Below are 14,427 nucleotides of genomic sequence, written 5' to 3'. Positions count from 1 at the left end.
GGCATGAACACCCCTGAGGTGACACAGAAGCCCACCTACTGTGGGGGACAGGTGTCAATGCCATCAGGCAAAATGAATCACTATAGAGGAAGAAAGGAAGCTTTTATTTCTGATATTTATCAGACCCATCATGTATGTTTCTCATCTAGACAGATTCATCTCTGAAAAGGCTGTTGTTACTATTTGCTTGGTAAAGAAGTTGAGGTGATGCTATCTCTGTTTTAACATCACAACTGTTCAATTAGGTACCGTAAACACCTAAATAAAACAGGGTGTTCCAATTATTTGGTCGTAAGTAAAGGGTCTATAAAACAGCAGCTTTCTATTTTCAGTTTCTCTGCTCCCCTAATAGCTCATTCTTGCAAATCAATTTGTTTCTAAAGGATCTGGTTAGCCAAAAATAACATTTAAAATATTGTGAACATTAAAACTGTAATGAACCATAATAAAAAGCATCAGAAAAATATAAACTCAAAACCAGAACACAAAATAGGGCTGTGTTTTTGTGAGTTAAGTAGGAAATGTTATCATTACCATATAAATGAATTCAACAACATCAACAGAAGTAGTATAGCTATTGTGTATTGAGTTCTTATTATATGCCAAGCACTCTCTCACCTAATTTTCACAACAGCCCAATGTAGCAGATACTATTATTCTCACCACTTACGGATGAGGAAACAAAGTCATAGGAAGATTTAGTAACATGCCCCAAATCTCACAGTGGCTATGGCACAATACTTTTCATTACAGCTCTATAGACAAATGTGCATAAAACTCAAGAAAAAATCTGATTTCGGACTTTGGTCACGTTCACCAAGAACTCAATTTATACTTTCTGGAAAGAGCTATTTTTTTCTTTACCAGCCATCATAGGATCCAATTAAAATATACATAAAATGCCTTGAAAACTTTCAGAATTCACAGCACCAGAATCTGACCTACAAGCAGTCCTTCAAAACACTTGCTGACATTTCATCTTCAGGGAGATGTCAGGCATCTTCTCAGGGTCTCTCTAGGCCTTACGGTTTACTAGAAAGCAAACTACTTTGAAGACCTGTTCACCCCTCAGCAGAAACAATCTTTTCACTCATCACCACATAGAATCAGAAAAGATCATATTTCCATGACTAAGAACAATCTGATCACACCAGCCAGACTCTGTAAAATCCGTAAAAGGGAAATGAGAGAAAAAAAACCTGTGGACAGCAGGCAGCAAAGCAGCAATCACTAAAGTGCAAACAGTTTTGTTCTTACTGGTGGTGCTTGGAATTTCAGCACATTCTCATGAACATCACAGCAACAATGAGTCTGGTTTTCTTATATGGCCACTCATAAGAGCAGCTGATATGTATTACAATGTATTCTATAATCTTTACTCTGCAACACTTTTTTTCTTTATATGACCCAGATGCTATATGCTATACTTTAGGCACAATTTTAAACAACCCACATCTGGCTAATTCTGTCTCCATTCAAGACATGGTTCTGCTGGGTTGGAGCTGCCATTATGGTTTAGAGAGCCCTACTCTTCAGTGTAGTCAGCAGATCAGCAGTGTTACTTACTTCTGAGCTTGTTAAACATGCAGAATCTCAGGCGCTAACCTAGACCCACGGAATCAAAGTTTTCATTTTAACAAAGTCTCTGTGTGACCTGTACACACACTAAAGACTGAGACGTACTTCCCTAGAAAGTCTGATTTACTAAATTGGTGGTAGGGATTAGGCATCTACATTTTCAATAAGCACCCTAGGTTATTCTGGTTCAACTGGGCTTCTGATAACACTTTGAGAAAAATCTACTTCCTGATCCAAGTGCTATTATATTCCTTGCAGAGCTTCCTAGCTAAAACTGGACAGATCTGACGTGCTCAACTGTAAAGAAATTTTGAAAGGTTAAAAATAAGTTAAAACTTTGAATGAATTTTTAAAAACCAGTAAGTTCTAAATAAAGTTAACATGATTCACAATCAGAATCCCCCGGGGTAGTTTTTCAAAACACACAACTCAACTCTCCTGCTGGGAGAGCAGGATTCTATTACCCCTGGCCCTTCTCCTAAGGATTGGCTACTATAATAAATTACTGTGACCAGTGACAGTGGGAATGGGAAGACTAAAAATCACTGCATGAGGATAACACAAAGACAATGAAAATCACCTCAAATATCAACAGCTGGATAGACCCATGGTTACTATTTTGGTCTTTTTTCTTCCAGACTTTTATATTCATCCAGACATATGAAGACGTGTATTTTACATGTAATTGGGATCAAATGGTATGCACAGTTTTGTATATCCTTTTCACTTAACATTTTTATAACCTAGGTACTTTCCCAAGTCATTAAACATTTTTTTTTAAAAAAAAACCATTACTTCATACTATTTCATGGTATTGCTAGACTGAAATTGCATTTTCCCCTAATGTCCTTTACTTTGGATTCTACATAATGTTTTTCTTATGTTCTCTGCTCTGGGATAGCTCCTACCTGCTCTTATACCAGATTTTTATCTTTGATGTTCACTTGGTCTCCAACTTTTTAGCAATCCCCTACAGCATACCTCTGGTGTCCAGACAGGCAGCCCACCAGTTAAATCTGCCTTTCTTGCTCTAAGTCTGCCCAGCACTTTTCTGCTCTCCCCTCCCCTCCCAGGCTCTTCCAGAGTCCAAGGTCAACCCACTGGTCTCAGAAACCATGCAAATGAGAGTCAGTGGTAGAAGGCTATTCAATTTGTGGAGCATGGTCTCTATAATTCTTAGTTCAGCCCAGCCTGATCTGAAGTGGGTTATAATAAACTCTAATCCCAACAGTTAAATAAACCCAGTTAAATCCACTCAGGAAATGATGCACTTTATATACCTCTCCAAGAGATTCACAGTGACCATTAGCATATTGAAAAGTCCCACACTTAACAAACCTATTTAAGTGGCTAAACCAAGGGTCTCTTAAATTTATTTGACCTCAGAACTTTTTTAGGCATACACTTGCATAATATTCCAGAGAACTGATGTTCTATGAGACACACTTTGAGAAGCACTGGTCTGTCCCATTAGTGAAGGAACAAGAATTTCATGCTATATCAGGTAACTTTAGTGTTGCTCAAATCATGCCTATAGGGCTTCCCTGGTGGTGCAGTGGTTGAGAATCTGCCTGCTAATGCAGGGGACATGGGTTCGAGCCCTGGTCTGGGAGGATCCCACATGCCACGGAGCAACTAGGCCTGTGAGCCACAACTACTGAGCCTACACGTCTGGAGCCTGTGCTCCGCAACAAGAGAGGCCACGATAGTGAGAGGCCCGTGCACCGTGATGAAGAGTGGCCCCCGCTTGCCACAACTGGAGAAAGCCCTCGCACAGAAACGAAGACCCAACACAGCAAAAAAATTAAAAAAAAAAAATCATGCCTATAGGACTAGTCCTGAAAATACATCTGGTTATAATTCTGTTCACACAATCTGAAAAACCTAGGGTTCCTCAAGTTAAAATTATTTTAAAAACACCTGTTTACTATTTCATATCATACATAAAAAGTCATTTCCTTAATCATGTATTATTTAAATGCTCCCAGGACTTCCCTGGTGGTGCAGTGGTTAAGAGTCTGCCTGCCAATGCAGGGAACACGGGTTTGAGCCCTGGTCTGGGAAGATCCCACGTGCTGCGGAGCAACTAAGCCCATGCACCACAGTTACTGAGCCTGCACTCTAGAGCCTGTGAGCCACAACTACTGAGCCCGTGTGCCACAACTACTGAGCCCGCACGCCATGACTACTGAAGCCTGTGCTCCTAGAGCCTGTGCTCTGCGACAAGAGAAGCCACCACAATGAGAAGCCCGCGCACCACAACGAAGAGTAGCCCCCGCTTGCTGCAACTAGAGAAAGCCCGCGCACAGCAATGAAGACCCAGCGCAGCCAAAAATAAATAAAATAAATAATAAAAGTATAACAGAAAAATTATTTGAGCTAGTTTCAGGAGCTAGGAAATATATACTTTGAAACATTATCTCTAACATCGTTTTCCTTCTCACCAACTTTGACTTTTCAGATTTAATAATCCACTGAATAGAACATCAATCTCCAAAAAGGAAGGGAGGAAAGGGAGAAAGAGAGAAAAAGATGGTGGAAGCACAATTAAAAACCTCCCCATATTACATATTATAAAAATAAGTAACAATCAGGAAAGAATATTTTTTATTTCTTAAATATAGATTTAATGTGTTCCTAAACTAGCTTGTATATGGAAATTGATTACATGATGATAATTTTTATTTTAAAATGTCATGAGTGATTGATCTAATCATTCACTTCTATGTCCCACAAATAGTATTCAATTGCTGATTATGTGCCAGGCATTATTCTAGGTTCTTGAGACATACCAATGAGCAAAACAGAGAAAGACCCCTGCCCCTCAAAAAAGCTTATATTCTAGTCAGAAGAGATAAAAATAGACATTATAAATAATTAAACAAGATAGTATATAGAAGGTGATAAATGCTATTTAAAAAAACAGTAGAGAGTTGTGAGATCAGGTGTGCTGGCAGTGGCTGCAGAGGTCACAGTATACTGAAGAGGGGGTGGTCAGAGTGGCCTCACTGGCAAGTTGAAATGTGCATGAAGAGGAGGGAAAGTGAGACAAGCTGATAGCCGGAGGAGGAGTTTTCCATAAAGAGGGAAGAGCTGGAGCAAAAATCCTAAGATGGGAGAAGCTGGAGGAACAGAGAGGAGGCTGGAGTGAAGTGAATGAGGGGAAGAGTGCTAGGAGATGTGATCTGAGGACTTTGGAAGCCGCCGGGAGGGCTTCTGTTCTCACTGAAGGAAGTGGGTGCTAATGCAGAGCTTTGAACAACGACATCTCATTTAAGTTTTATTTTTTTATTTATTTTTATTTTTTTTAAATTAGTTTCTGCTTTATAACAAAGTGAATCAGTCATACATATACATCTGTTCCCACATCCCTTCCCTCTTGCATCTCCCTCCCTCCCACCCTCCCTATCCCACCCCTCCAGGCGGTCTCATTTAAGTTTTAAAAGATGACTCTGGCTGCTGGGTTGAGGAGAGACAGCAGAGGGACAAGGGTGGGAGTGGGCAGACCGGCTGGAAGGCTACCGCAGTACAGATCCGTGGGTCCTCACCCATCATTTTCAAATCCAAAAGCTGCTTCCATAAACTCATTAGGTGGCAAATCTAACTTTCACGTAACCTAACTTAAGTGGCTTTAGTAGCCAAATTAGTGTAAATATTCATGTTTCCCTGTAGAAACATTAATATGCTTCAGTGTGTGCTATACAGCAAATGCGCCTTATTACTTTTCTAAAATCTAAGAAAAATGCTGTATTACTTATCTGGAAAAAGGATTTTGGACCTGTACACCAGGGGGAAGGATGGCCTGGGCCAGACTGGCAGCCCTGGTGATGGTGAGCAATAGCCACACTTCAGATGTAATTTGAAGGCAGGGCTGACAGGATTTCCATACAGCTTCGATGTGGGTATAAAAAGTAATTTAAAATGACTCCAAGTTTTTTGGCCTTAGCAATTGGTAGGATGGAGGTGCCATCTCCTGGGGTGGGAAAAGCTGTGGGTAGAATGTGTTTGGGGTGATGATCAGGAATGATTAGACAAGTTGAGTTTGAGACATGTATCTTCATCCAACTAGAGCAGTTAAACAGGCAGGTGATATACAAGTCTAGAGTTTGGGGAGAAGTCTGGGCTAGAGATGTACTTGTGCTATAATTGTTTTTCTTCCTTGATTTCCTTTTAGAATATCTTTATAGCCTTTTCTTGGGGGACAATACATACCTACACACACACACACACACACACACACACATATACACATCACAGAGGAAAGTTCTGTTTAACAACCTCTTCCATTAAACATATATATATATATATATATATATATATATATATATATATATATATATATATATATATTTCAATGTAAAGAAAAACACAACTGAAGTATGGGGCTATTTGGAGACTGACCAACAGTGGCTGTAATTAACATCACCTGAAAACTCATGGAATGAGGAGAGCCAAAGTCTACTCTCAGACCAGTGGAGAATAAGGATGGCTTAAGAAATTACTATGCCAGAAATGAAGAAAATAGTCAATGAATAAATGGTGTTGAACTAAAATAGTGCTAAAGTTCCTTTCTGTTTTCACAGTGAATAAATACTAGTTATTTGTTCTGAATTAAAAACTTAGAACCACTCCCTTATTTGGAATATATGCTAAAGTCTCCAGACAGCAAATTAAGAAGTGTCTAAAATATCCTCATCCATGCTGACATTAACCAGCAGCTAGGGCTGAAGATGAAATGAGAGTGGAATTTAATTTTTGGCAGGAATATCCAGAGGCAGCAATGCTATCTGTGGCATGCAACAGCCTTGGCATGGGATCAAGGTAATTCTTTCCCAGGGCATGTCTTTAAGATCACACTCTCTTAGGACAAGTGCTCTCAAACATCATCGGAACTCCGTGTCTCCCCAGTTTCATCCTGCTAAATTCTGTTGGTGAACTTCAATGTTATTATTATTATTATTTTTTTGCAGTACGCAGGCCTCTCACTGTTGTGGCCTCTCCCGTTGCGGAGCATAGGCTCCAGACACGCAGGCTCAGCGGCCATGGCTCACGGGCCCAGCCGCTCCGCGGCACGTGGGATCTTCCTGGACTGGGACATGAACCCGTGTCCCCTGCATCGGCAGGTGGACTCTCAACCACTGCACCACCAGGGAAGCCCTTCAATGCTATTTTTAATTCGTATGTGTGTTGGTATAGAGAGGAATAATGGGAAGCAAGAGAGACTTTTTAAAAAGAGAACACATTAAAAGGCTCAAAAAGAGGTTGAAAAATTGCAAATTTTCTTCTGGTAATAAGGGAACAACCTCTTCCTCCTTCAAAACTTCTTCTTTACCTATAGCCTCTATCACCATTGGTGGTACCCAGTCACCCATTAAAAATCTGGAATCTTTAAATCCAACCTAGCTCCAGTTTAGATTTAACCACCAGCTTACAGTAAATACAAGGGGTAGCTGTCCAGTTTTTCTCATCAATCCTTGGCTCAAACTGCCAGTTTGTTGGTAGTTTATTGCGCATGCTGTGCTGCTTCCTACGCTTGTGCCTCTGTTGTGTGGTCCCCATGAACTATAATGTCCCCCTTTTTTCATCCCCTTTGTCCCATTTCACTCAAGAAGCCTCCCCACTCCCCAAACTGTCCCCAGCCAAAGATGGGTTAGGTACCCTTTTTCTCTACCCCCATAATGTCCCACATAAATCTCTCCCACTAACACAGTACCACAGTTATCTTCGGCAACTGTGTTTTCCACCAGACTATAAGGTTTTCTGTTTTACCTTTGTAAGCCTAATGCCTAATATAGGGCCTGGCATTCTAAAACACACTAAAAATGTTTACTGATTGAATGAATGAACACTTAGGTTAAAAGTTAAATGGCACGTGCTATATTAAGCTCCCCATCTCTGAGAGTTTTCAAGTAAATATGAAGATGTTAGGAGAATTCTCATACTGGATAGAAGCTGTGATCTACTATATAACTTTGTGATACTCCTTCCATTTCTATTCACATTCTTATTTGCCCAACTGACTGGCTTCTATATAGCTCTTTACAATATTTAACAATAGGGATATATAACTTACACTTTGTATAACTAATTCATTTTATGAGTTTTATTCTTATTCAAGCCATGGCCTGTGGTTGAAATGCCATCATAAAAAGCTTATTAAAAATGTGCTAACACCAGGGAGATCAGCTCGGTGCTTTGTGACCACCTAGAGGGGTGGGATAGGGAGGGTGGGATGGAGATACAAGAGGGAAGAGATATGGGAACATATGTATATGTATAACTGATTCACTTTGTTATAAAGCAGAAACTAACACACCACTGTAAAGCAATTATACTCCAATAAAGCTGTAAAAAAAAAAATGTGCTAACACAAAAGACCCCAAATAGCCAAAGCAATCCTGAGAAAGAAGAACAAAGTGGTAGGCATCACACTTCCTGATTTCAAGCTATACTAAAAAGATATAGTCATCAAAGAGTATTGTACTGGCATAAAAACAGACATATAGACCAACGGAACAAAATCAAGAGCCCAGAAATAAACCTAAGCACATGTGGTCAAATAGTATTTGACAAGGGAGCCAAGAATACTCAAGGGAGAAAATTCAGTCTCTTCATAAATTGTGCTGGAAAAATTGGGTAGCCACATGCAAAAGAATGAATCCAGACCCTAATCTTACATCACTCACAAAAACTAGCTTGAAATGAATTAAAGACTTGAACATAAGACCTGGAACCACAAAACTCCTAGAAGAAAACGTAGGAAGAAAGCTCCTTGACATGGGTCTTGGCAATGATTTTTTGATATGACACCTAAAGCACAAGCAATAAAATAATAAGTGGGATGACATCAAACTAAAAAGCTTCTGCACAGCAAAAGAAATCATCAACAAAACAAAAAGACAACCTATGGAATGGGAAAAATGTTTGCAAATCATGTATCTGGCAACGGGTTAACATCTAAATTATATAGGGAACTCATACAAATTAATAGCAAAAAATCCAATAATCCAGTTAAAAAGTGGGCAAAGGACCTGAATAGGCATTTGTCCAAAGAAGATATACTAAATGGCCAGCAGATACATGAAAAGATGCTCAGCATCATTAATTATTAGGGAATGAAAATTAAAACCACAATGAGATATCACCTCATACCTGTTAGAATGGCTGTTTACCAAAAGGACAAGAGATAACAAGTGGTGGTGAGGGTGTGGAGATAAGGGAACCCTGATGCGCTGTTGGTGGGATTTTAAGCTGGTGCAGCCACTATGGAAAACAGTATGGAGGTTTCACAAATAACTGAAAACAGAACTACCATATGATCCAGCAATCTTAGTTCTGGGAATATATCCAAAGGAAATAAAAACACTATGCGTAAGAGATATCTGCACCTCTTCATTCACAGCATTATTTACAATAGCCAAGACATAGAAACAACCTAAGTGTCCACTGACAGATGAATGAATAAAGAAATTGGGGTATATATAAACATATATACAGTGGAATATTAGTGAGCTGTAACAATGAGAAGATCCTGCCATCTGAGACAACATGGATGGACCTTGAGGGTAGAATGCTAAGTGAAATAAATCTGACAGAGAAAGGCAAATACTGTACATGACCTCACTTATATGTGGACTATTAAAAGAAAACAAACTCATAGAAAAAGGGATCAGATTTGTGTTTACTAGAGGTGGGAAGGGAAAACAGGATGAAGGTGGTCAAAAGGTACAAATTCAGTTACAAGATACACTAGTACCAGGGATGTAGTGTACAACAATATACACAGCAACGACTATAGTTATACCTGCTGTATAACTTAAATGGAAGTTGTTAAGACAGTAAGTCCTAAGAGTTCCCATACCAAAGAAAAAAATGTGTTTTCCTTTTTCTTCTATTTTGTATCTACGTGAAATGATGGATGTTAACTAAACATACTGTGGTAATCATTTCATGATACGGATAAGCCAAACCACTATGCTGTACTCAAATGTATACGGTGCTGTATGTCAATTACATCTCAGTAAAACTGGAAAAAAAACCCTCAAAAAAATGTGGTAACGTTTATGACTTACTGAACACATCTCCTCGGGGTTTCTGAGGCTCTGTCTGTATCCTGTTGTCAACTGTAATCCTTCTTGGAGACTCAGTGGCAACTGGTGCTACACTTGTCAGTCTGGTGGTTGGTCCTCCTGGGGCTGTTGCTGGCGGAGGTGTTCTGAGTTCTGTGGGTGGGGCAGGCTGTGGTGCTGGCTTCAGGGCAGGTCTTGTTGTTGGCTCAGATGTGGGCCTGCTGGTAATGACAGCAGGTACATAGGGTGTCTTCAGAGGCCACCTAGTACTTCTGACATCAGGGATCCAATTACTGTGTCCTCCATTGCCCCTTGAAACGGTACCATTTTCCTTTGGTACATGAATTGGACCTGAAGGTTCAATCATGACTTTTGAAATATCTAAAACAGTAAATGTATTTAAATTAGTGTACAGCCCTCTCACCTTAAGAAGTAAAATATCAAATTGTAAAAAACAAACACATCAAAATACCTCATGCCAACTGGCTTACTTTTCACATTGAGAATATTCCCCTACTGTTAAGTCAGGCTGTTTTCCAAAAAAAATTATTATGTGTGTGTATATGTAATATATACACATATATATTCATACACACATGTATCTATTTGGTGGATATACACAAAAATTATATTGTGTTTCTGTAATGAAATGTATCATCTGAAACATAAAATGTTTTAAGTATTTGTAAAGTGGAAAGAGAGAAGAATCAATGAGATTTTTAAATGCAGAGGCATTCTAAAATTTTAAAATATGAGAAATGTATATTTAGAATCTATGTTAAGTGTCTCCATGGTATGTGTATATTATAAAATCATGTTTAGAATTGTCTGAAGACTAATAGTTTTCTCTTCCACACTTTATATAAATTCAATTCACACAAATCATTTTCATTAAATGTTCTACTCACTGTTTTATATTTGGTTTTCCTTCTCCGTTACTAATTTATACAATTGCTTTTTAAAGAAATCTCAGAGGTCACCAAGATCACCTGTGGAAACTCTGTCCTTGATTATATTCACCGAAAGGAATTAATATTTAATCTTCTTGGAAGCATATATTCCAGAATGGGAGTATAACTACATGACCCTTCAAAAATCCTTTAATCCTCATGATTTTATGCCCCATGATTTTCAGTAAATATTTTACTCCAGAAATTTAAAAAATGATCTATCGTTGCATGAAATGTATGCTAAATTGTGGCCTTTGGTTTGTGAAACTTTCATCTTCGAGGGTATTTTTTTCATGTTTATCCACTGACATACATAGCTATACTACAAATAGAGCTTATAAAAATTTAAAAAGCAAAACAGTTCTGAACGTAGAGAAAATAAATATGGAAATGATTTTTTAAGAGCAGAATTGGAGGCATAAAACAGAGGAACGAATATATTCAGATTATCCCACCATTATAATCTAATGCTAATGACAAACATACATTTAAAATCAAATTCTCAAGGAGGGCTCTATAATTTCATACCAGCTAAGGAGAAGCTACTGAGAGAGTTTAGTCAAGGAACTGAATGCTTTTAAGATTAGAATGTATTAGAGTCTTCAATTTTTAAAAATTACTGAGCAAGTGATTTTATTGTTTGTGGAAATCACGGACTAGTATTACTAGATATGAAAAGTGATATTCCTTTGATAATTAATCTTGTTCCTTATCTTTCCTAGTAATGGCCTTTGTGTAATCTTGCACTTCCTGCTGGAATTTAGAGCTGGGAGACAAGCGTGACTCACAAACACAATTCAGTCCATCGCCCTGGTATCCGTCTTTACATTTACACTTGTAGGACCCGTGTACGTTGTAACATCGAGCAAAGCTGCTGCATTGATACTGACCAAGGGAGCATTCATCTATATCTGCATCAGGAAGTAGGAAAAGAAGAGGTTTATTTGGAGATAAATATGATTACACACCCAAAATACACAGTTTCAAATAAAAAATTTTTTTGCAATGTGAAGGTTCACGTAAAATTGGCAGATAAAGAGAAGAAATAAAGTAGTGCGCATCCAAAACTACTACTGTTTGAGTTTTTCTGTTTGTTTAATTTAATGCCAGTACCCTCCCCTGCCCTTGACATCCCAGTCATTACCATAATTAAGAGACCTTTCTGCTCCACAGGAAAAAACAACACAAAGCAAGGGTTGGGGTTCATTACCGTGACATTGGTATTTGCCTCCAATGTACATGAGGTCGAAGCCTTTATGACATTTGCAGATGTAACTCCCAAAAGTGTTGACACACTGCCTGTATCTAGGGCAGGAGGCTCTTCCAGTAGCACATTCATCAATGTCTAGAAACATAAGCCAACTGCGTCTTAGGAAGGGCAACAGCACGTTCAGATGGAGGAGCTTTTAAAATACACGACTATCTGCAAATGGTTGTGCGCACGTAGTGACTCATCATAAATGTTATCCAGCTGGTTGCCCTGACAGGCAACATAAATTCCATATCTCCAAATTTCAACTCATCCTTCTAACCCAAGCTGTTCTCCTCTTGTACTGTATCTCAGCATGTACTGCACCTGTATCCCCCCTAGTTGCTCGAACTAGAAACACGAGTCATCCTTGACAACCATATTTCCCTTAACCTCAGCTGATTCTACCTCTGACAAATTCTTTGAACTCATTTACTCTGCTCTTCACCCACTGCCTTTACCCTAGCCCAAGCCACCATCTCCCAGGATAGACTATTCCAAGAGCCTCCAAACTGGCCTTTTCCCTGCCAGTCTTAGCCTCTCCAAAGCACTCCCACTCAACCGTCGACAAATGATTTAATTAAAACATAAGAAGGGATTGTTCCCGTGCTCAAAACTCTCAACTGTTTCTACTTGCTTTCTGAATTCATTCCTCATTCCTCACCATGTCTTTGACGACCTTGTAATAAACAGTCCTCACCCACCTCACTGGCTGTATCTCAAGCCATGCCCCCCCCGCCATACTCTGTACTTAAGGCTATGGTTTTCTTCTTTCAAAACCTCAAACAGACCAACCTCTCCTTCACTGCAGCGCTCTGCAACATTTTCACCTGCTTGGCTGATTCTTCATGTGGCCAATGGTCCATGTCTTACTTTAGGGCTTTCCTTGACCATTATTTTCTAAAATAGATCCTTTTTGTTTTTCACTCTCTTAGTTATTCATATTAACACTTGGCACTGTTTGTAATTTTACTGAATATTTCTTTCTTTTCTGTCTCTTCCATTAGAATATCAGCTTTGTGAGGACTGAAATCTTGTCTGCATTTTTTTTTTTTTTTTTTTTTTGCGGTACGCGGGCCTCTCACCGCTGTGGCCTCTCCCGCTGCGGAGCACAGGCTCCGGATGCGCAGGCTCAGCAGCCATGGCCCACGGGCCCAGCCGCTCCGCGGCATGTGGGATCCTCCCGGACCGGGGCACAAACCCGCGTCTCCCGCATCGGCAGGCAGACTCCCAACCACTGCGCCACCAGGGAAGCCCCAATCTTGTCTGCTTTGTCCATTACTCTATATCCTAGCACTTAGCACAGTGCCTGGTATATAGAAAGTACTCAGTAAATATCTCTTGAGCCCCCAGATACCTCCATTCATTCAGTGCTTACTACATGTGAGGTACCGTGCTAAGCTCTTTGCATTCATGATCTCATTCAATCCTCACAAGGACATTACTCCCATTTTAAAGATGAGAAGGCTGAAGCTCCAAAAAAGGAAGCCTCTTACCTAAGGTTACATGTCAAGTCTATGGCAGAGCCAGGTTTAAAATCAAAGCCCAGACTCTTAACCACAATCTTTTACTGCCTTCCTAATTTATAAGGGGAAAAAAAAAACTAACCCTTTAGTGCAATACATACAGTCTAGCCCTGTCTACCAGCTCAGCTTCAATACTCATTGCCTCTTACGTCCTAGAAATACTGAGCTCTTCTTGTTCCCTGAATATTATGCTCCCTCTAAACTTCGATGCTTTTGCATGTGTGGTTTCCCCTGCCTGAAGCTTCCTCCTGTCCCTCATTTTTTCGGGAAACAAAGTTTCCACGGTCTTTTCACAGAGAGAGGTCCCCTTCTGAGACATATTGTCTAAAGGATAGCTAATTACCTGATGTTAAGTAACTGCCCTTTTTCCTTCCTGCCATCACATTTCACTTTCTTCCTTACCCTAGAGAGGCTGCTGATAGAGACGCTTGATTTTACAACTCACCCACACAGGTCCTCCCATCAGGAGCCAGCCGTAGGCCAGGAGAGGGGCACTGGCACCGAATTTGTCCTTTGACAACATCACAACCATACTGACAGTTTGCCATGGAGCACGTCAGGGCACCTGGAAAGACAGTGACTGTCCGAGAGAGGCAGAGAGCATACTCTGTACCTAATATAACTATGTGTTCTACTTGTCCTGAAATCAGTGACACTGAATCAACAATGCAGATGAAAAGGGCGTAGTTCTCCAACAGTCTAAAGAAAGTGAAAAATAGGAGGAAGAACACAAAGACCTTCTTCCCTCAGGGATAATTAAGAAGTGAACCAGCTCTGTTAGCATCTGGGGAAGACCTTTAATGTATTTGAAGAAATAAAAGACAAATGTAAAACTTTATCTCACAGAGATTATCTGGAAGCTTTTCCAGTGGCCAAGGAAATTGGAGCATTGAGGTATTTTTCCAGATTACTCATGTTAAGTGCTGGTCTTAACTAAGGCATCCAAGGAACTGTCTCAACCATCCATTAAACTTCTCCAGGCACGGCAGATTTCCCACTGAGTTGTACAATGTTAGAGGATTCTAGCATCACTGCCACATGTTAATAAACATGAA

The 14,427-nt window shown here is 39.7% G+C and overlaps 1 protein-coding gene across 6 annotated transcripts in view; it reads right to left on the bottom strand.

Annotated features, from left to right (window-relative positions):
- NPNT (nephronectin) overlaps positions 1 to 14,427 on the bottom strand; it is a 78,565-nt gene that overhangs the window by 21,193 nt on the left and 42,945 nt on the right. For all 6 annotated transcript variants that reach the window (XM_081223669.1, XM_081223671.1, XM_081223670.1 and 3 more), the window contains 4 exons: positions 13,818 to 13,937; positions 11,808 to 11,942; positions 11,386 to 11,508; positions 9,651 to 10,028 (listed from right to left, as the gene is read on the bottom strand). In XM_081223669.1, the coding sequence (XP_081079795.1) occupies positions 9,651 to 10,028; positions 11,386 to 11,508; positions 11,808 to 11,942; positions 13,818 to 13,937 (756 nt within the window). The remainder of the gene's footprint in view (positions 1 to 9,650; positions 10,029 to 11,385; positions 11,509 to 11,807; positions 11,943 to 13,817; positions 13,938 to 14,427) is intronic.

This window comes from Mesoplodon bidens (genome assembly GCF_964165515.1).
Source record: "Mesoplodon bidens genome assembly, chromosome: 1".
NCBI lineage: Eukaryota > Metazoa > Chordata > Mammalia > Artiodactyla > Ziphiidae > Mesoplodon > Mesoplodon bidens.
Note: the sequence above shows the minus strand (reverse complement) of the source record. Positions and strands in the feature narration are given on the sequence as shown.